This window comes from Oncorhynchus mykiss, chromosome 12 (assembly GCF_013265735.2).
Source record: "Oncorhynchus mykiss isolate Arlee chromosome 12, USDA_OmykA_1.1, whole genome shotgun sequence".
In the NCBI taxonomy this organism is placed as follows: Eukaryota; Metazoa; Chordata; class Actinopteri; order Salmoniformes; family Salmonidae; genus Oncorhynchus; species Oncorhynchus mykiss.
The window spans coordinates 79,359,749-79,379,951 of record NC_048576.1 but is presented as its reverse complement, the minus strand read 5'-3'; the positions used below and the strand labels follow the sequence as shown (position 1 = coordinate 79,379,951).

General features: G+C 44.6%; 2 protein-coding genes across 2 annotated transcripts; both read right to left on the bottom strand.

Moving 5' to 3' along the window:
- Positions 1-261: 261 nt before the first annotated feature.
- LOC118937749 (glutamine-rich protein 2-like) lies at positions 262-5,898 on the bottom strand. Its single transcript, XM_036938630.1, has 6 exons — positions 5,795-5,898; positions 5,178-5,243; positions 4,946-5,047; positions 3,691-3,865; positions 3,374-3,485; positions 262-1,909 (listed from the first exon to the last, which is right to left on the bottom strand). The coding sequence occupies exons 2-6, from the start codon at positions 5,192-5,194 to the stop codon at positions 1,755-1,757; spliced, it is 561 nt and encodes a 186-aa protein (XP_036794525.1). The 5' UTR covers positions 5,195-5,243; positions 5,795-5,898; the 3' UTR covers positions 262-1,754.
- On the bottom strand, positions 5,845-19,980 carry LOC110538546 (glutamine-rich protein 2-like). Its single transcript, XM_036939535.1, has 13 exons — positions 19,397-19,980; positions 16,032-16,136; positions 15,549-15,629; positions 15,254-15,393; positions 14,703-15,169; positions 14,512-14,597; positions 14,299-14,444; positions 13,822-13,927; positions 13,424-13,627; positions 13,008-13,130; positions 12,825-12,899; positions 6,324-6,488; positions 5,845-6,059 (listed from the first exon to the last, which is right to left on the bottom strand). The coding sequence occupies exons 1-13, from the start codon at positions 19,442-19,444 to the stop codon at positions 5,937-5,939; spliced, it is 1,869 nt and encodes a 622-aa protein (XP_036795430.1). The 5' UTR covers positions 19,445-19,980; the 3' UTR covers positions 5,845-5,936.
- Between the last annotated feature and the right edge of the window lie 223 nt (positions 19,981-20,203).

Here is a 20,203-nt window from a genome sequence, read left to right as displayed (position 1 = left end):
TGTTGGAGTTGTTCTGGGGTCTTGTTTTTGCTGAGAATAATTGTTGTGCTTTTATGAAATATGGTTGCTAAGGCACTTTTGAACACATCAGAAAAGTAACTTTGCTTTTTGAGATATTTTCTGGAAGGGAACCCCTTCCGTAATGATATGACACTGCATAATACTATAGGAATCTATATATCCCTATAAGTAGTGTCTCTATAGTACAAAGGAACAAGTAGGCCTATATACGAGAGACAATAAACACACAGCGTGGCAGTTAATTGAGGAAGGATGTGGTTAGAACTGTGTATCCAGCCCAGTTAAACGTGTTACGTGTCTGAAACTGTGTGTCATAACAGTGTGGCTCACAAAATGTGCCTTCACAGTCAAATTATATGCATGTGATGGTGGGGTTGTGTAGAACAGTACAGATATATTTACGTACCACAAGTAAAATTCATTGCAGACAGTCAATGAGTCAACATATGTTCACATAACAGTTATATGGACATCATATGAGACATACATCACATATTCCATGAAGGCCCATTTATCTTTGAAAACAAATGGAAATCTTACATTCAGATTAACTGCCTGTCTTAAATACTCTCCTGAAATACCTTTCAGTAGCATCATTACTCCTGAATACGTCCAAATGCTATGAAAGGGATCACTTCTACTCAGTTTATTAGGTACACCACCTCTTTCACGAGTCAGGAGGCCGTGGCTTGCTATATAAAGCAGGCAGACAGGAATCCAGGAATTCAGTTAATGTTCGAATGAAAAAAAAAACGAGTGACCTAAGCGACTTTGAATGCACAACTCATTGATCCTTGTCACGGATGGGCTATTGCAGCAGCCGACCACACCAGGTTCTACTCCTATCAGCTTAAAACAAGCAGCTCCAGTTGTCACGCGATCACCAACACTGGACTATTGATGAGTGTAAAAATGTTGCCTGGTTCGACGAATCCCGGTTCCTGTTGCATCATGCTGATGACAGAGTCAAGATTTGGCGTAACCACATGAGTCTATGGCCCCATCCTGCCTGCTGTCAACGGTACAGGCTGGTGGCAGTGGTATAATGGTGTGGGGAACGTGTTCCTGCCAAAGTTAGATCCCTTGATACCAATTGAGCAATGTTTCCATGCCCTGAAGAATTCAGGCTGTTCTAGAGGCAAAGGGAGGTCCGACCCGGTACTAGATGGGTGTACCTAATAAACTGGCCACTGAGTGTGTAAGGCATGGATAGAGATAGATATACATCATATTTCTCATTGACACAAAATGTGTGTAAGCAAAGCCCCTCCTTCTAGGAAACTGTCTAGAGAATTGGGTCTGTGAGATGATACCTCTCTATAAGACCCTATATGTCAAATGAATTGCTCCATAGTGGTATTGTTCTGCATCCAAACAGTCTGGTATTTGAGGTCACCTGTCTGAAAGCTTCTCTATGAAGGTCATTGAAAATCAGGCATCATAAACCAAAATCGTAATGTAGCCACAAGTAAGGTATCTGACCTGTAAAGCTACACTTTGAAAATGTGACTCAGCTATTTTGTGACTCAGCTATTTTGTTGCATGGAGACAGTGTTCATAGGTCCCAGAATTGTGTTCTTCCATTACAATCCATAAATAACCTAACTGACTAATATCAGAATTGATTTTCACAACGTCTGTATGCTCCATTACAAAATGGAGACCAGGATACCCTCCTGCTGCTGCTGTAAACGGTTTATTAAAATAAGGTGTGTGGGGCTCTCCATCGCCCCCTACAGGATGATGACGGGCTCTTCCTCCGACTGGCTCAGGTCCACGTGAAGCTCCAGATCTTGCTGCAGCAGCTCGGACGAGCTCTGGGGAAGGGTAGCCTGGGACAGGCAGCCTAAAGAAGACATGGGCCGGTCCCGCACAGAGCTGCCTGAGGCTGGGGGAGATAAAGGGAGGAAGGGGGGCAAGGGGGAAAGGTCAGGGTTTAGGGTTCAGGTGTCTGCTACAACCAACCTTAACAGCTGCACAGCAGCAATCGCAAAGAAGAATGCTATTTCCATGTGAGTGTTATTTCAGTACCATTCCATAGTAATCACTATTCCAGTTAGTGAAATTGGTTCATAGTGCATAGCGGCTCTGTGCAGCCAGGCTTCTGGAACTGGGAGCACATGATCTTGTCTTTGCTCTTGCACATGCCTGCTGTCATTAAAACAGCAATGTCACATCGCGACCTTGACATGGCTATGGGTGTGGTGGGGTCCTGTCATTCCCATATTGTACCTACACACACCATACCAGACATACACCTTCTTCCACGTCTTGAGCAAAATACTCTTTCAATACTATTTTGACTCATTCAATGGCCTGATAAATTACTGGGAATCACAACAGGACAGCACATCTCTCTCTTTCTTCCTACAGGGCTTGATTTGTATGAACAGATGAAAAGGATATTAAGATATAAATGATGGAATGCAAGCAGTGTTACCCCAGGTTATATTTACAGTCTGTTACAGACTCCAGGCCTGATCTTCTATAACATAGTAACATTGGGTTCTTTCCAGTGTGGAATACTATACCAACCAGAGCCCCTCCCCCAACCCCAGTGCAGCCCATTCTTATTGCTAACTCACTTCCTTAAACCCTCCTAAAATACTCCCTCCCATAAACTAAGCTCCTCTCTCCTTCCCTAAATCTCCTCACCCTCGTCCTTCTCCAGACCCTCGTTCCTAATCCTTCACCACTTTAACACTGTACTGTATCCCTCCTCAAATTCTCATTCCCAACCAAACAGCCCACTTTCTTTCTCAACCCACCCCAACTTTTCAGTCTCCTCCCCATTCTCTCCTGATCCTTCACCTCCCACTTCCCCATGATGTCCCCCCTCACTCTTCCTCCCACTTTACTCTTTATCTCTGCATCCCTGCACTGCGAGCCCAACTCTGGACACATGGTCCAGGGAGCGAGAGAGAGGAAACAGGCTAAGGGCAGTTGGGGCCTGGACAGACGGCACGGTGTGATCATCATCTTAAGACGTGTTGTGTAACTGGACCCAGGGGTGACAGTGAATCCTCGGAAGTCCATTTGGGCTGTCAGAGCTGGAGTCTGGACATCACCTCTCTCCCAGGCCCGCACCATGACAGCTGCCCACAGCATGCAGACATGTCACACTTAACATTAGGTTACTTTTTGGAGCGATGGCATAAAAATACAAAATGGACCCGTGGGAATAGTTTTACTGCACTGCAGTTGCTTGAATTGAGTAACATGAATTAAGTAGTCTAGCTTTTGTTCACAATTGTCCAGATTCCATTTTCTTTTCAATACATGTAATTCTACTCTAAAAATACACAGTACTGTAGAATAGAGCTGAATGTAATCCCAGTCCAGAACCCTGTACCGTCTTTAGGAAAGATGGTGGGTAGTCTGGCATCCACAGTCTTGACCGATCTGGTTTTCAGGCGGCCCTTGTAGATATGTCCGTCCAATCCCAGGATGTCCACCTCCTCCGGCTGACCAATAGGCACAAGGACAAGGTCAAATATTTGCATACCTAACAACTGTCAAATACACCTCAAATATACTCTGTACTCAACATGATAACTTGTATAAATGGCTCAACAAATGTGATTGACCAGGTGTATTCCTATGGGCTGGCAGTGGTCTAGTTGTCTGTCAGTACAGTAACCCACAGTAGGTGAGGTTGGTCTCACTCACCTGAATCTGCAGTGGGGAGCTGGAGATGGGCGGTGTCTCCTCCTCAGCCTGGAGGAAGTGGCTGAAGTGCTGCAGGCGGGTGTAGCGGCGGTTGGGGTAGGTCACGGTGTGGCTGCCTCCACAGCTCCGGGACATGGCCAGGTAACTGTAGTCCGCCATCTCAGGGATGCGCTCGCTAGGATGGACACAGGAGTGGAGGTTGAAGGTCGGAAGACGAACACTTCTAGAGGTTTTAAACAGACCTGACAGTACAATATTTATAGTTTGTAGTTAAATTTGGTCACCCTGCCTCCCTGACACTTCTCTAAACCATAACAAAGCAATATGGACAACTTTTTGGTCCTTCCCCTGTTTCAATACATGTGCTCCCGGCTTCCCTGCCTGACCCTGGCCTGACTGACTGACTCACTGCTTGGGCAGACTCTGGCTGGTCCTCTGCAGCGGGCCTTGGATGTGTGGATAGCGGGAGCTCCCGATCTCCCTCAGAGCCCCCTGGCTGTAGGTGCGCTCTGGGCCAGATAGGTGGCTCTGCACTCTCTCTATCTGTCTACACATCATGGTGTGGATCCGCTGCACCTGCATCATGGCCCTTTCGGAGCTGGCCATCTCAAAGTGTCCGTGGTTGGTCCCTGGCCTCAGGCTGAGATGGAGGGAGAGCTGGCCATCTCAAAGTGTCCGTGGTTGGTCCCTGGCGTCAGGCTGAGATGGAGGGAGAGCTGGCCATCTCAAAGTGTCCGTGGTTGGTCCCTGGCGTCAGGCTGAGATGGAGGGAGAGCTGGCCATCTGAAAGTGTCCGTGGTTGGTCCCTGGCCTCAGGATGAGATGGAGGGAGAGCTGGCCATCTCAAAGTGGCCGTGGTTGGTCCCTGGCGTCAGGCTGAGATGGAGGGAGAGCTGGCCATCTCAAAGTGTCCGTGGTTGGTCCCTGGCCTCAGGATGAGATGGAGGGAGAGCTGGCCATCTCAAAGTGGCCGTGGTTGGTCCCTGGCCTCAGGCTGAGATGGAGGGAGAGCTGGCCATCTCAAAGTGGCCGTGGTTGGTCCCTGGCCTCAGGCTGAGATGAAGGGAGAGCTGGCTATGTCAGACACTTGTAACTATGCAACACTTCTGACTGATCTAGTGTGTGTGTTAGGTCTTTGGGAGTAAGATAAAGTTGACTACACTGTATATTGAATATTGGGACACTGGCACCCCCTGCTGGTTAAAATGGGGCCAAGTAAGAGTTTCAGTTGTGATGTTTGACTGTCTGCTCTCACCTTCTGCAGTGCTGGCGAACCTGCTCAAGCTCATAGATGGTGTACGGTCGGTTGGACTTGTGGGAGGGTAGGCCAGGAGTGGAGGGCAGGGTGACCAAGTGCCTGTTGTCCAGTGGAGAGAGAAAGAAGAAAGAGAGGTAGGTGAATAAGCAGCACCACAATCCTATAATTTCAATTTCCACAATGTCTGTGTGTACTGTATAAAAATAGGACATTATTATCATTTACTTACGGTCCTGGGGTAAGCATATCGACTGGGCGGTCGCAGGAGATGCAGTGGAACCTTGCCACAAGTTGTCTATGAAAGGGACATAACAAAGACAAATCAAATCCAACTTTATCGGTCGCATACACAGATTTGCAGGCGTTATAGCAGGTGCAGCAAAAATCCTTTTGTTTCTAGCTCCAACAGCGCAATAGAATGTCTAGCAAATACAATACAAATACACAAATAATCAAGAAACAAACAAACACACAAACAAACAAACAAGAAATGACAGAACAAGTCCAATTAACAATCCAGAGTAGATATATCAGTGAGCATGTGTCAGAATCCAGAATATAAATACGTGATGTGTATAGACAGCATATCATTTAGAAGGAAAATAGTGTGTACAGTAGTAGGTATATTAGGAACAGAATACAGTATATACTGTACATACACAGTGAGTAAACAACAGTATACAAACAGAACATAGACATATAGATAGAATATAGACAGAGTTAAAATTAACGCTAAACACAGGAAGACAATGAACGCATGGTCATGTAGAACTCCAAAGAGGAACTTGGACTTATCCAGCCATCATCCCTCCTGGGCCTGGCTGTGACCAGGGACATGTGATTTACTTCCTGATGCCTGCAGCGTCGTCCTCCTTCGGGGCAGGCTGGGCCTGGCTGTGACCAGTGACATGTGACTTACTTCCTGATGCCTGCAGCGTCGTCCTCCTTCGGGGCAGGCTGGGCCTGGCTGTGACCAGTGACACGTGATTTACTTCCTGATGCCTGCAGCGTCGTCCTCCTTCGGGGCAGGCTGGGCCTGCAGCTGCTTACGGATGCCCTTCCAGCGGTCCTCTAGCTGCTTCTTCACAGGATCCAGCTCAATCCGGTCCAGCTACACAGATAGACAACATATGTACTACAGGGATGCCAAAGATATAAACTACCACCAGACACACATTCCGTGAGATTTTTACAAACAATGCTATCTGTCACTATAAACACGTTTGTAAAACACTTAAAAACGTGTGACATACAGACTTGTGAGATATATGTATTGGTGATAGCATAGTAATAACGCGTATGGCATGTATCAATGGACATGTAGGCCTATTATATAAACATCCATTTAGCAGGGTAACTTCCTGCTCAGTCCCACCTTGCACTCCATCTCGGTGGAGATTTTGTCAATGATTTTGTGCCAGTCCTGCTCCTGGCCGGTGATCTTGCTGAGCAGCTCCTGGAACATGGTGTTGAGCTCCTCTGTCATGGAGTCAAACTGCATGCGGCTCACCTTGGTCTCCAGGGCACGCTTGTCTCCTTTCTACAGGAAGAGAGGAGATGCAGTCAGGGAAATGGCAGTACTAGTGTGGGCTTGTAAGGATTAGGTGAAACCTGTATTAACTTGTAAGGATTAGGGGAAACCTGTATTAACTTGTAAGGATTAGGTGAAACCTGTATTAACTTGTAAGGATTAGGTGAAACCTGTATTAACTTGTAAGGATTAGGTGAAACCTGTATTAACTTGTAAGGGTTAGGTGAAACCTGTATGGACTTGTAAGGATTAGGTGAAACCTGTATTAACTTGTAAGGATTAGGTGAAACCTGTATGGACTTGTAAGGATTAGGTGAAACCTGTATTAACTTGTAAGGATTAGGTGAAACCTGTATTAACTTGTAAGGATTAGGTGAAACCTGTATTAACTTGTAAGGATTAGGTGAAACCTGTATTAACTTGTAAGGATTAGGTGAAACCTGTATTAACTTGTAAGGATTAGGTGAAACCTGTATTAACTTGTAGGGGTTAGGTGAAACCTGTATTAACTTGTAAGGATTAGGTGAAACCTGTATGGACTTGTAAGGATTAGGTGAAACCTGTATTAACTTGTAAGGATTAGGTGAAACCTGTATTAACTTGTAAGGATTAGGTGAAACCTGTATTAACTTGTAAGGATTAGGTGAAACCTGTATTAACGTGTAAGGATTAGGTGAAACCTGTATTAACTTGTAAGGATTAGGTGAAACCTGTATTAACTTGTAAGGATTAGGTGAAATCTGTATTAACTTGTAAGGATTAGGTGAAACCTGTATTAACTTGTAAGAGTTAGGTGAAACCTGTATGGACTTGTAAGGATTAGGTGAAACCTGTATTAACTTGTAGGGGTTAGGTGAAACCTGTATTAACTTGTAAGGATGAGTTGAAACCTGTATTAACTTGTAGGGGTTAGGTGAAACCTGTATTAACTTGTAAGGATTAGTTGAAACCTGTATTAACTTGTAAGGGTTAGGTGAAACCTGTATTAACTTGTAAGGATTAGGTGAAACCTGTATTAACTTGTAGGGGTTAGGTGAAACCTGTATTAACTTGTAAGGGTTAGGTGAAACCTGTATGGACTTGTAGGGGTTAGGTGAAACCTGTATTAACTTGTAAGGATTAGTTGAAACCTGTATTAACTTGTAAGGGTTAGGTGAAACCTGTATTAACTTGTAAGGATTAGGTGAAACCTGTATTAACTTGTAAGGGTTAGGTGAAACCTGTATGGACTTGTAAGGGTTAGGTGAAACCTGTATGGACTTGTAAGGGTTAGGTGAAACCTGTATTAACTTGTAAGGGTTAGGTGAAACCTGTATGGACTTGTAAGGATTAGGTGAAACCTGTATGGACTTGTAAGGGTTAGGTGAAACCTGTATGGACTTGTAAGGGTTAGGTGAAACCTGTATTAACTTGTAAGGGTTAGGTGAAACCTGTATTAACTTGTAAGGGTTAGGTGAAACCTGTATGGACTTGTAGGGGTTAGGTGAAACCTGTATTAACTTGTAAGGATTAGTTGAAACCTGTATTAACTTGTAAGGGTTAGGTGAAACCTGTATTAACTTGTAAGGATTAGGTGAAACCTGTATTAACTTGTAAGGGTTAGGTGAAACCTGTATGGACTTGTAAGGGTTAGGTGAAACCTGTATGGACTTGTAAGGGTTAGGTGAAACCTGTATTAACTTGTAAGGGTTAGGTGAAACCTGTATGGACTTGTAAGGATTAGGTGAAACCTGTATTAACTTGTAAGGGTTAGGTGAAACCTGTATTAACTTGTAAGGATTAGGTGAAACCTGTATGGACTTGTAAGGGTTAGGTGAAACCTGTATGGACTTGTAAGGATTAGGTGAAACCTGTATGGACTTGTAAGGATTAGGTGAAACCTGTACGGACTTGTAAGGATTAGGTGAAACCTGTATTAACTTGTAAGGGTTAGGTGAAACCTGTATGGACTTGTAAGGGTTAGGTGAAACCTGTATGGACTTGTAAGGGTTAGGTGAAACCTGTATGGACTTGTAAGGATTAGGTGAAACCTGTATGGACTTGTAAGGGTTAGGTGAAACCTGTATGGACTTGTAAGGATTAGGTGAAACCTGTATGGACTTGTAAGGATTAGGTGAAACCTGTATTAACTTGTAAGGGTTAGGTGAAACCTGTATTAACTTGTAAGGATTATGTGAAACCTGTATTAACTTGTAAGGGTTAGGTGAAACCTGTATTAACTTGTAAGGATTAGGTGAAACCTGTATTAACTTGTAAGGGTTAGGTGAAACCTGTATGGACTTGTAGAGGTTAGGTGAAACCTGTATTAACTTGTAAGGATTAGGTGAAACCTGTATTAACTTGTAAGGATGAGTTGAAACCTGTATTAACTTGTAGGGGTTAGGTGAAACCTGTATTAACTTGTAAGGATTAGGTGAAACCTGTATTAACTTGTAAGGGTTAGGTGAAACCTGTATTAACTTGTAAGGATTAGGTGAAACCTGTATTAACTTGTAAGGGTTAGGTGAAACCTGTATGGACTTGTACGGGTTAGGTGAAACCTGTATTAACTTGTAAGGATTAGGTGAAACCTGTATTAACTTGTAAGGATTAGGTGAAACCTGTATTAACTTGTAAGGATTAGGTGAAACCTGTATTAACTTGTAGGGGTTAGGTGAAACCTGTATTAACTTGTAAGGGTTAGGTGAAACCTGTATGGACTTGTATGGGTTAGGTGAAACCTGTATTAACTTGTAAGGATTAGGTGAAACCTGTATTAACTTGTAAGGATGAGTTGAAACCTGTATTAACTTGTAGGGGTTAGGTGAAACCTGTATTAACTTGTAAGGATTAGGTGAAACCTGTATTAACTTGTAAGGGTTAGGTGAAACCTGTATTAACTTGTAAGGATTAGGTGAAACCTGTATTAACTTGTAAGGGTTAGGTGAAACCTGTATGGACTTGTAGGGGTTAGGTGAAACCTGTATTAACTTGTAAGGATTAGGTGAAACCTGTATTAACTTGTAAGGATTAGGTGAAACCTGTATTAACTTGTAAGGATTAGGTGAAACCTGTATTAACTTGTAAGGATTAGGTGAAACCTGTATTAACTTGTAAGGGTTAGGTGAAACCTGTATGGACTTGTAAGGATTAGGTGAAACCTGTATTAACTTGTAAGGGTTAGGTGAAACCTGTATTAACTTGTAAGGATTAGGTGAAACCTGTATGGACTTGTAAGGGTTAGGTGAAACCTGTATGGACTTGTAAGGGTTAGGTGAAACCTGTATGGACTTGTAAGGGTTAGGTGAAACCTGTATGGACTTGTAAGGGTTAGGTGAAACCTGTATTAACTTGTAAGGGTTAGGTGAAACCTGTATGGACTTGTAAGGATTAGGTGAAACCTGTATTAACTTGTAAGGGTTAGGTGAAACCTGTATTAACTTGTAAGGATTAGGTGAAACCTGTATGGACTTGTAAGGATTAGGTGAAACCTGTATGGACTTGTAAGGGTTAGGTGAAACCTGTATGGACTTGTAAGGGTTAGGTGAAACCTGTATGGACTTGTAAGGGTTAGGTGAAACCTGTATGGACTTGTAAGGGTTAGGTGAAACCTGTATGGACTTGTAAGGGTTAGGTGAAACCTGTATGGACTTGTAGGGGTTAGGTGAAACCTGTATTAACTTGTAAGGATTAGGTGAAACCTGTATTAACTTGTAAGGATTAGGTGAAACCTGTATTAACTTGTAAGGATTAGGTGAAACCTGTATTAACTTGTAAGGTGAAACCTGTATTAACTTGTAAGGGTTAGGTGAAACCTGTATGGACTTGTAAGGGTTAGGTGAAACCTGTATTAACTTGTAAGGATGAGTTGAAACCTGTATTAACTTGTAGGGGTTAGGTGAAACCTGTACTAACTTGTAAGGGTTAGGTGAAACCTGTATGGACTTGTAGGGGTTAGGTGAAACCTGTTTTAACTTGTAAGGATTAGTTGAAACCTGTATTAACTTGTAAGGGTTAGGTGAAACCTGTATTAACTTGTAAGGATTAGGTGAAACCTGTATTAACTTGTAAGGGTTAGGTGAAACCTGTATGGACTTGTAAGGATTAGGTGAAACCTGTATGGACTTGTAAGGATTAGGTGAAACCTGTATGGACTTGTAAGGATTAGGTGAAACCTGTATGGACTTGTAAGGGTTAGGTGAAACCTGTATGGACTTGTAAGGGTTAGGTGAAACCTGTATGGACTTGTAAGGGTTAGGTGAAACCTGTATTAACTTGTAAGGATTAGGTGAAACCTGTATGGACTTGTAAGGATTAGGTGAAACCTGTATGGACTTGTAAGGATTAGGTGAAACCTGTATGGACTTGTAAGGGTTAGGTGAAACCTGTATGGACTTGTAAGGGTTAGGTGAAACCTGTATGGACTTGTAAGGGTTAGGTGAAACCTGTATGGACTTGTAAGGATTAGGTGAAACCGGTATTAACTTGTAAGGGTTAGGTGAAACCTGTATGGACTTGTAGGGGTTAGGTGAAACCTGTATTAACTTGTAAGGATTAGGTGAAACCTGTATTAACTTGTAAGGATTAGGTGAAACCTGTATTAACTTGTAAGGATTAGGTGAAACCTGTATTAACTTGTAAGGTGAAACCTGTATTAACTTGTAAGGGTTAGGTGAAACCTGTATGGACTTGTAAGGATTAGGTGAAACCTGTATTAACTTGTAAGGGTTAGGTGAAACCTGTATTAACTTGTAAGGATGAGTTGAAACCTGTATTAACTTGTAGGGGTTAGGTGAAACCTGTACTAACTTGTAAGGGTTAGGTGAAACCTGTATGGACTTGTAGGGGTTAGGTGAAACCTGTATTAACTTGTAAGGATTAGTTGAAACCTGTATTAACTTGTAAGGGTTAGGTGAAACCTGTATTAACTTGTAAGGATTAGGTGAAACCTGTATTAACTTGTAAGGGTTAGGTGAAACCTGTATGGACTTGTAAGGATTAGGTGAAACCTGTATGGACTTGTAAGGATTAGGTGAAACCTGTATGGACTTGTAAGGATTAGGTGAAACCTGTATGGACTTGTAAGGGTTAGGTGAAACCTGTATGGACTTGTAAGGGTTAGGTGAAACCTGTATGGACTTGTAAGGATTAGGTGAAACCTGTATGGACTTGTAAGGATTAGGTGAAACCTGTATGGACTTGTAAGGATTAGGTGAAACCTGTATTAACTTGTAAGGATTAGGTGAAACCTGTATGGACTTGTAAGGGTTAGGTGAAACCTGTATGTGTCATGTATTGTCATGTTGTGTGTTTCTGTCCTTTCCCTTCACCCTGTCTCCCTCTGCTGGTCGTTGTTAGGTTACCTTTTCTCCCCCTCTTTCCCCCAGCTGTGCCTTGTCTCCTCCTAACTACCCATTCACCCCGTTTCCCACCTGTTCCCTTTTCCCCTCTGCTTAGGTCCCTATATCTCTCTCTGTTTTTGTTCCTGTCCTTGTCGGATTCTTGTTTGTTGTGTTTCATGCCTGAGCCAGACTATCGTCATGTTTGCTGTAACCTTGTCCTGTCCTGTCGGAATCTGCCGGTCTATCTGAGCCTACCTATGTTTGATTATTAAAGAAGCTCTGTTTAAGTTAGTTCGCTTTTGGGTCCTCATTCACTCACCGTAACAGTATGGACTTGTAAGGATTAGGTGAAACCTGTATGGACTTGTAAGGGTTAGGTGAAACCTGTATTAACTTGTAAGGATTAGGTGAAACCTGTATGGACTTGTAAGGATTAGGTGAAACCTGTATGGACTTGTAAGGATTAGGTGAAACCTGTATTAACTTGTAAGGATTAGGTGAAACCGGTATGGACTTGTAAGGATTAGGTGAAACCTGTATTAACTTGTAAGGGTTAGGTGAAACCGGTATGGACTTGTAAGGGTTAGGTGAAACCTGTATTAACTTGTAAGGGTTAGGTGAAACCGGTATGGACTTGTAAGGGTTAGGTGAAACCTGTATTAACTTGTAAGGGTTAGGTGAAACCTGTATGGACTTGTAAGGGTTAGGTGAAACCTGTATGGACTTGTAAGGATTAGGTGAAACCTGTGTGAGCTTGTAGGGATAAATACATATGTGTATGAACTTGTGTATGGACACGTATGGGCTTGTGGTGACTTGTATGGCCTTGGTAGCGTTTATCATGGGCTGGTACAGGTGAACTTGAGCATGTTGGGATTTGTAGGTACCCCTATGGTCTTGAGTGGACTTGTGGAAGCTCGTCTAGACTAACATCAACATGTGAGAACTTATGAGAGTTCACCTGAGTTGAGTATAACACACTGAGGGAAAGCTCAAGTATGCCATGTTGTGGTGAGAGACTCACAATTTCAAACTCCATCTCCACAAGCTCTTTGTCAGCTTTCTTCTCGTCCAGTTCTTCCATTGACTTGTACAGATGCTGTGAAAGAAATACATTATTCTGTGGTTTGGAACAGAAGTACAGCATGGAGCGTCTCCTATTCCCCTATGGGCCTCCCCCTGCTGCGGCCCTCCCTCCCAGACTCACGTCGATGTGGACCTGTTTTTGGCTGTGCTCCTCAATCAGGTGGTTGGCTGTGCCGTGGAGCTTCTCACACTCAGCCTGCAGTTGTATGACGGCTCCCTGAACGTCATTCATCAGTTCAGAGCTCTGGCAGAAACAACACAGAGAGACAGGGTTCTATGTCTGTAATACACAGCCATGGCCCCACTGCCATGGAGAGCCTGGCACTGACACACTCCTTTCCCTTAACACACTGCTGCCCTGATAGAGCTTCCCTTACATATAATCTCTAAACGTATCCCTCCCTCAGGGTTCAACATAACAGACCCATTATTTAATTTAAACCCTTTGGTATTCTGTTTCATCCTCTATCCTGGCCCTGCCTATAGTACCTCTGCTCCAGGTCTGCCTCCTCCCTGTTGATTCATGAATCTGCTAACCAGGCCCTGCAGATTCTCATAGAGCTGGAACAGCTGGCTGACCTTCCTGCTCATGTCTACAGAGCAGGAGGGGCACGTGGAGCCTTGCTGCCCGCCTGCCTGCCCGCTGCCCTGGCCCTGCTCTGACCCCTGCTGGAGGCTCTGGGAGAGCAGCGAGGAGGAGGACGCCATCATGTCCTCCAGCATGCCTCGCAGGTTGTCCATCTGCGGTGAGAGGGCAGTGTGAGGGCCATGTTGGGGCCACCCACTAGCTGCTACATTATGGATGATGCTGTCTCAGCTATATTCTACAGTTGAAGGTTTTACACTCTGGTGTTAGACCTGACAGTGTATTCAAATAAACAAACAAACAAACAAACAAACGTCCGTCCGTCCGTCCGTCCGTCCGTCCGTCTGACCTGATCCTGTAGCTGTCTGTCTTTCTTGGTCTTCTGCTCAGCCTTGGCTGAAGTGTTCTCAGTCTTCAGCAGTAGCACCTCTTCCTCCACTTTCTGCACTGCGTTCCTGAACACAGAGTGTTGGAACAGGTGCACCAGGCCATGAGGAGCAGGCCACCACCTCTCTTCCAATGGAAAACTACCACATCTCAACTGGCCATAAAACTGCTGAGGGAAGAACGGCTCGTAATAATCTCCGGGAACAGAGCAAATGGAATGGCATCATACACCTGGAAACCATGTGTTTGATGTATTTCATACCATTCCACTGATTCCGCTCCAGTAGTTACCACGAGCCCGTTCTTCCCAATTAAGGTACCGCCAACCTCCTGTGTTACAAATTACTTAGACTACCAAATTATATCAAATGTAGTTTCCATAATAATCTATCTATCATTTCTATTTAGCCTTCCTGTGTGCTCATGTGTCGTTGTTTACCTGAGGTATAATATCTGCAGTCTGAGCTGTCCTTGCTTAGGAGAGTCAGAGGAGTCCTCACTGTCTGACCCTTTGGCTGTTTCTGAGCCTCCCTCTAAGCCCTGAACTGTCCCTATGTTCAGAATCAGCTGCTCCAGTTCTCCCAGCTATGACAGGGACATGGGGTCATCAACAATGTGTGTGTTTGTGCTTGCATAGATCTTCCTCACTCACCTTGGCTCTGTCACCCATCAGGCTGTCGACCAGAACTCTCAGATGAGTCAGTTGATCCAACAGTTTGTCAGGCACATCCCTGTCACCTACACATTCAGGACAAAAATGGTCATCCCACACAAAAGACATCATTCAGTAAAAGAAAACATAGAATAGCCATACACTATCCAATCTCCACATTGTTTTCTTACCCAAGTCAGTGAGGAGCTCCCGGAGGTGCTGGAGCTGGGCCTGGTCGGCCTTGCCTGCTTCCAGCAGCTCTACTCTGGTCTCCAGGGTGTTGTGTCTCTCCCTGAGCCTGCCCACGTCCCTCAGGGCCTCCACTGTCTCTGGGTAACGCTCTGCCCCGCTGGCCACATGAGACAGGGGTTTGCTGCCCACCATCAGAGCTCCATCAGAGAGGGACTGCTGGGGCAGTGCTCCCCCATGCTGGCTGGCAGTGACAGGAGTGAAGGCAGCAGCTCCATCAGAGAGGGACTGCTGGGGCAGCGCCCCACCCATGCTGGCTGGCAGTGACAGTGCCAGGAGTGAAGGCTGCAGCTCCATCTGAGAAGGACCTCCGGTGGCAGTGACAGTGCCAGGAGTGAAGGCAGCAGCTCCAGTATTGGCATTGATTGAGGCGCTGAAAGGAGGGGACAGGGACTGAGTGCCTGATTTCCTATTGGAGAAATAGCTACCATCAACACAAAGCTCATGTCTATTCCTATGTCTTGTATATGATTGCTTGATAAAGGAATCTCACTCTTTCAAGCAAGACATAAGACATGCCTTTTGCAGATTCTGTTGCTCGCTAACCAAGGTGGTCTGCATGATGTCCCAGGTCACACACTGGATGAGCTCGTCTGGGTCTGGGTAACACCAAACTCTGTCCTGCAGCTCTTTCTGTGATAGAGAGAAGACAAGAAAGAGAGGAAGTCATGATTAACCTCTTTTTACTAGAGTTAGCTACTACAGTACTATACTATTGTTTGTCTCCTCTTAACAATGTAGTATATAATTTCTGAGCTTGGAAAGTAGTCTCCTGAGTTCCAACTCACGGTGGCAGAGTCCAGGTTGTCCAGTCGGTGGCAGTACTGTTCCACTTCATTGATTCTGTCAACCAGCTCACTCATATTCAGCTGGAACCCAAAAATACCCAGAGCAACGTCATGCTACCAGATGGAAACAGACATGTAGGATAATCCCTATTATCCTCACTCTATTGTTGGGGTGAGTGACAGGCCAGGTTGCCAGAGATAAGCTGTGGCTCTTTGATGCTGTTGCCCTCTGTATGACTCCATGTCCCCTACAGAGAGGGATGGATGGAGGAAGGGGACCAGGGCCAGGGTGGATCGGGCTCTACATGACTCTATATTTCACCACTGTGTGGGGTGGTGAGATGGAGAAGGATTCCCTAGTGATGAGCACTGGGTAGATCCCCTACTGTAGATTAATGAGGGAGATGAGCAAGGTTTCCAAATGTTGTCTATCTGCAATCCCACCTCACTATGAGGGTTTGCCAGTATGGATGTGTGTCTGACCTGGTTGAGTTGGTTCTGGAGGCTCTTGATCTCTTTCTTCAGGTCGTCTCTGGACTCCTTCAGGTCCTGGATCTCCTTCAGCAGATCCTGGATCAGCGATATAGACTGGAAACACAACAGAGTGTGTTCGAAGGACTCAAAGCTCAAAGAATCTCACATCACTGGTCAGATCAATTAACGATATATAAGCTCCCAGTAATGTATTGGGTAAATCTCCAACATTTCAGCATCACTGTGTCTTATTCAGGGTGAATCAGCACACATGTGATCTCTTAGCATTAGGTCTGAAGCTTTTTCACAGCCTCTTCATGCCCAAAACACTTGAAACTGACTCAGCCCAGTTCTCTAATCTCCCAAAGTAAGAGTCTGTGAAACTTTGAAGCGATCAGGGGACTCAGTAAGGTAGAAATCCCCCTGACCAAAGCCATATCTGTTACTATTCCCCTGGCTACTTCCTTTGAAGATCAGTAGGAAGATCCTAAACCCCTTCATTTAGGAGGGATCCCAAAACCCCTCTCCGTGGCTCCATCCAGTTGACATTTCACCCCAAGGGAGGTTACTAGGACACCACCATCCATATGTAGTAGATGAGATACACAAGCTGTTACAAAGCAGTGGTAGGACCTGTCTGTCTCCAGATAATCCATGTTTTTCAGAGTACATAACCCCTGCCCATATGGAACCACTCCACTCTCTAACACAGCTGAGGCCTTGTTGACAGAGTAAACCCACACATGTGCTCTGGGTGTTGCAAATTAGAAATAGGTTGTGTTTACTAAGCAAAGTTGAAACAGGTGGCTTTGAACGTATTTACCAGAGTTCCGGTGGGTTTGTCTAATGCACCCAGACATGAAACGACGCATAGTGACCCCACTGAGCTGCACAGGCCGTCAAACAATTGGCTGAATAACTAATAGGTTGTTCAGTGAGCTGTAAACGTGGAAGGGATATATGACCTGCGTGTATGGAATTTTCCTTGATCACCTCAAGCATCTCAGAGACATGAGATTAGGCAAAACATGATCAAATCTTGTAAGCAGGACATGCACTGGAATATTCTTCCCTGGCAACCAACCCAACCCCTAATGACAAACAGAGAGACAATCAACTGTATTTGGCACATTTTGATGAGTGGGTCCAGGGTATGGTTAATTTCCTATGAGATTCCTATGACACTTTAAAAGCTCATCGTGAGGCTGATTGGACATATTGAGTTCACAGGAAATTATGATATTTGCCTACATCAGCAAACAGTAGGCAAAATGTATGCATCGTCCTCTTCCCTCAAAGGAGCTGGGATCCCTAACCAGGGGACATCCCCAACCGTATCTTCCTCAGACACAATGTCCCTAGTACTCTGTCTGTTTGTCTGTGAGGATGTTGTTTGGACAGAGTGCCCAACCTCCTTCCTGTTTCTACCACAACATCTGGGTCAGCATCACCCACAAGTCTGTTGCAAATGGTAACGGACAGGGCAACCTAAATACAAGCCCCTTCTGACAACAAGAAAAACTCCAGTAAAAGGGGTAGGAAATGAGTAACTAACATAATGTAAGTACACTTACTTTTACTGTCCCAACGATAAGGAAGTTATTTGCGATTGGGAAGAAAGCCATCCACTCTACCTCCCTGTTACTCTTTAGTCAGCCATTAACTGGCTCTGACTTAAGATGGCCGGTGGCCTGGAATCCTTCCACGCCACTGTGAACACAGAGCGCCACTCAGGCAGACTTTTCGCTACCCTCTCAGATCCAGGACATGTACCTTGTGGGGTCACAGCGGAGCACACCTTTATCAACCACAACAATCCCCTGATAACCTCTGCCATGGGTCAAGAAGAAAGAGACCCTGGCTAAGGGCCTGTATGCGGGAAATACAATATGCTGCTATGAGTTCTGAGGCAGAAACTGATGGACATTGGGTCTTAGTGGGGTCTTCAGGGATATGGTAGACAGGGCCAGAGAAAGCCAGACAGGGCCATTGGATACTGACCCACAGCAGTATGCCCACAGGATACATGAATGATTCAAAAGAACCTTCGCCTGTACCCACTGGATGTCCCTCCCTCATATCACCTGAGTGTTAACTGGGCAGGTCTGGGCAACATCAGTGAAGTCCTGTGCAATCTTTCATCTTCCTACTTGCTTTATTTACACAGACTCATGTCTCTATCAGTGTCCATATTTCAAACTCAGACATTTCAGATAACAGCAGAGATACAGTTCAGAGTGTAGTATGAAGTACTGGACCGATACTGATTCTAAATTGTAGACACCCCAGGAGGTTGGTGGCACCTAAATTGGGGAGGACGGGCTTGTGGTAATGGCTGGAGCTGAATAGGTGGAATGGTTTCAAACACATGGAAACCATGTTTAACTCCGTTCCATTAATTCCATTCCAGCCATTACAATGAGCCGTCCCCTCTCAGCAGCCTCCCCTAGTGATCTGTACTACTCAGCTATTCAATTTTGTTCCACAGCATACACAGGGAACACAGGAGTGGTGCTTATCTTTGGGGAGTGGCCTTTCCTTTGGAAACTGGAACAGAGGTCATTTGAGAAAACAGTGTGGTGCCCATCACCTATTGTGCTGTGCTCTGTCATCAATATCCTTATCCAGTGTTGAGAGTTCTGAAATGCTCACCATTCACCACACAGACAGGCCCCCAACTGCGGGACAGGGCTTTGATGAGCAAGCACTCAAGGACTTAATACAGATAAGAGGGGCTGAATCACTTGCCAGCAGCATATCCCCCTGCATTCCACTGCTGGCTTGCCTCAGAAACTAGGTAGTTGGTCCTGGTCAGTACCTGGATGGGAGACAGAACGCTGCTGGAAGGCCAATAGGTGGTACTCTTCCCTCTGGTCTAAGGAGATTCAGTGCCCCAGGGCTGTCTTTCAGTGTCCTGACTAAAGATCCCATGGCACTTATCGTATGAGTAGGGGTGTTAACCCCGGTGTTGTGGCTAAATTCCCAATCTGGCCCTCATACCATCATGGCCACCTAATCATCCCTCTAACATCTGTCACAAGATGGATGTCTAGTCTAGAATACCCAGTGGAACTGTAATGTTATCCTATTTCTTGACTGTTATGGCCATTTTTCTTTGACCACAAAATTGTTTTGGGACAGATTCCCCAAAATGATTTGGCGCCTATCTTATTACAAGCAAAATTGTGCATCACAGACAAATCAGAGTTTCAACACAGTTTTGACTGTTGATCAAGGGAGGCAGCACTGTCACAGCAGCAGGGTTCAAATTTGACCTGTCCTTGCATGACATTATTTAAATTGATAATAAAATTATAACTCCGCGATGACAGTGTGATATTAATAATTACATTTTGAGGAAGAGCCTGTCTCACCTTGGACACGCCGTCCTCACTCGCCTGAGCCTTGCGGCGGAGCTGCATCAGCTGCAACAAGTCGTTGACCCTATCTGCCGAAGTTTGTCTTCCATGTGATGGTACGGGCTAGAGGACTTGGTCATATACGAACCATGGGGCTCCTGTGGCGGGGCATCCTGCTCTCTCCAGCCGGTGGTCACATTTTGGATTTTCAGGTGTCCCAGGAAAGCGTGGAGGAGGGTATGTAACGCATTGAAGTTGACAGCTCCAACTTCAGGTGTCCCGATCGACAGGTTCACCAAATCGAACAAACTAATGTCAGCTGACATTTTGTCTCTCACTGCTTTTGAGTTAATGTTATTAAAAAGGTATTTACGAGGGATAAGATATATCTTCTTCCAATATTGCCATTTTATTTTGTGAAAAATAAACGCCAGAATGATTCAATTAAATAACATAAGATTTTTTAAAAAGGACAGGATCGAACGCAAAAAAATAGAAATGTAAAATTATAGAGGAAAAAAAATCTCTGATTCTTCTGTACTAAATAAAAAGTGTCTGCAAATTAGAATGAAATATTCCCTACACAGTTACTTTTCGTTGCTACTCAATATCGGTTGTTTCTTATTCCAATGCCATTTCTAACCTTGTTTTAGAAATTGGTTCTAATCTCTCACACCTACCATAGAACCGTATTGCACGTAATAATGACAGTGAGTACAGTTCCCTTTTGTGATTGGATGTAGCCTCCTTCCATTACACAATAATTGCATCCCACATTGTGACTCACAGCGTCCCTGGTTGCTGAGCAACAAGGCAAATCCT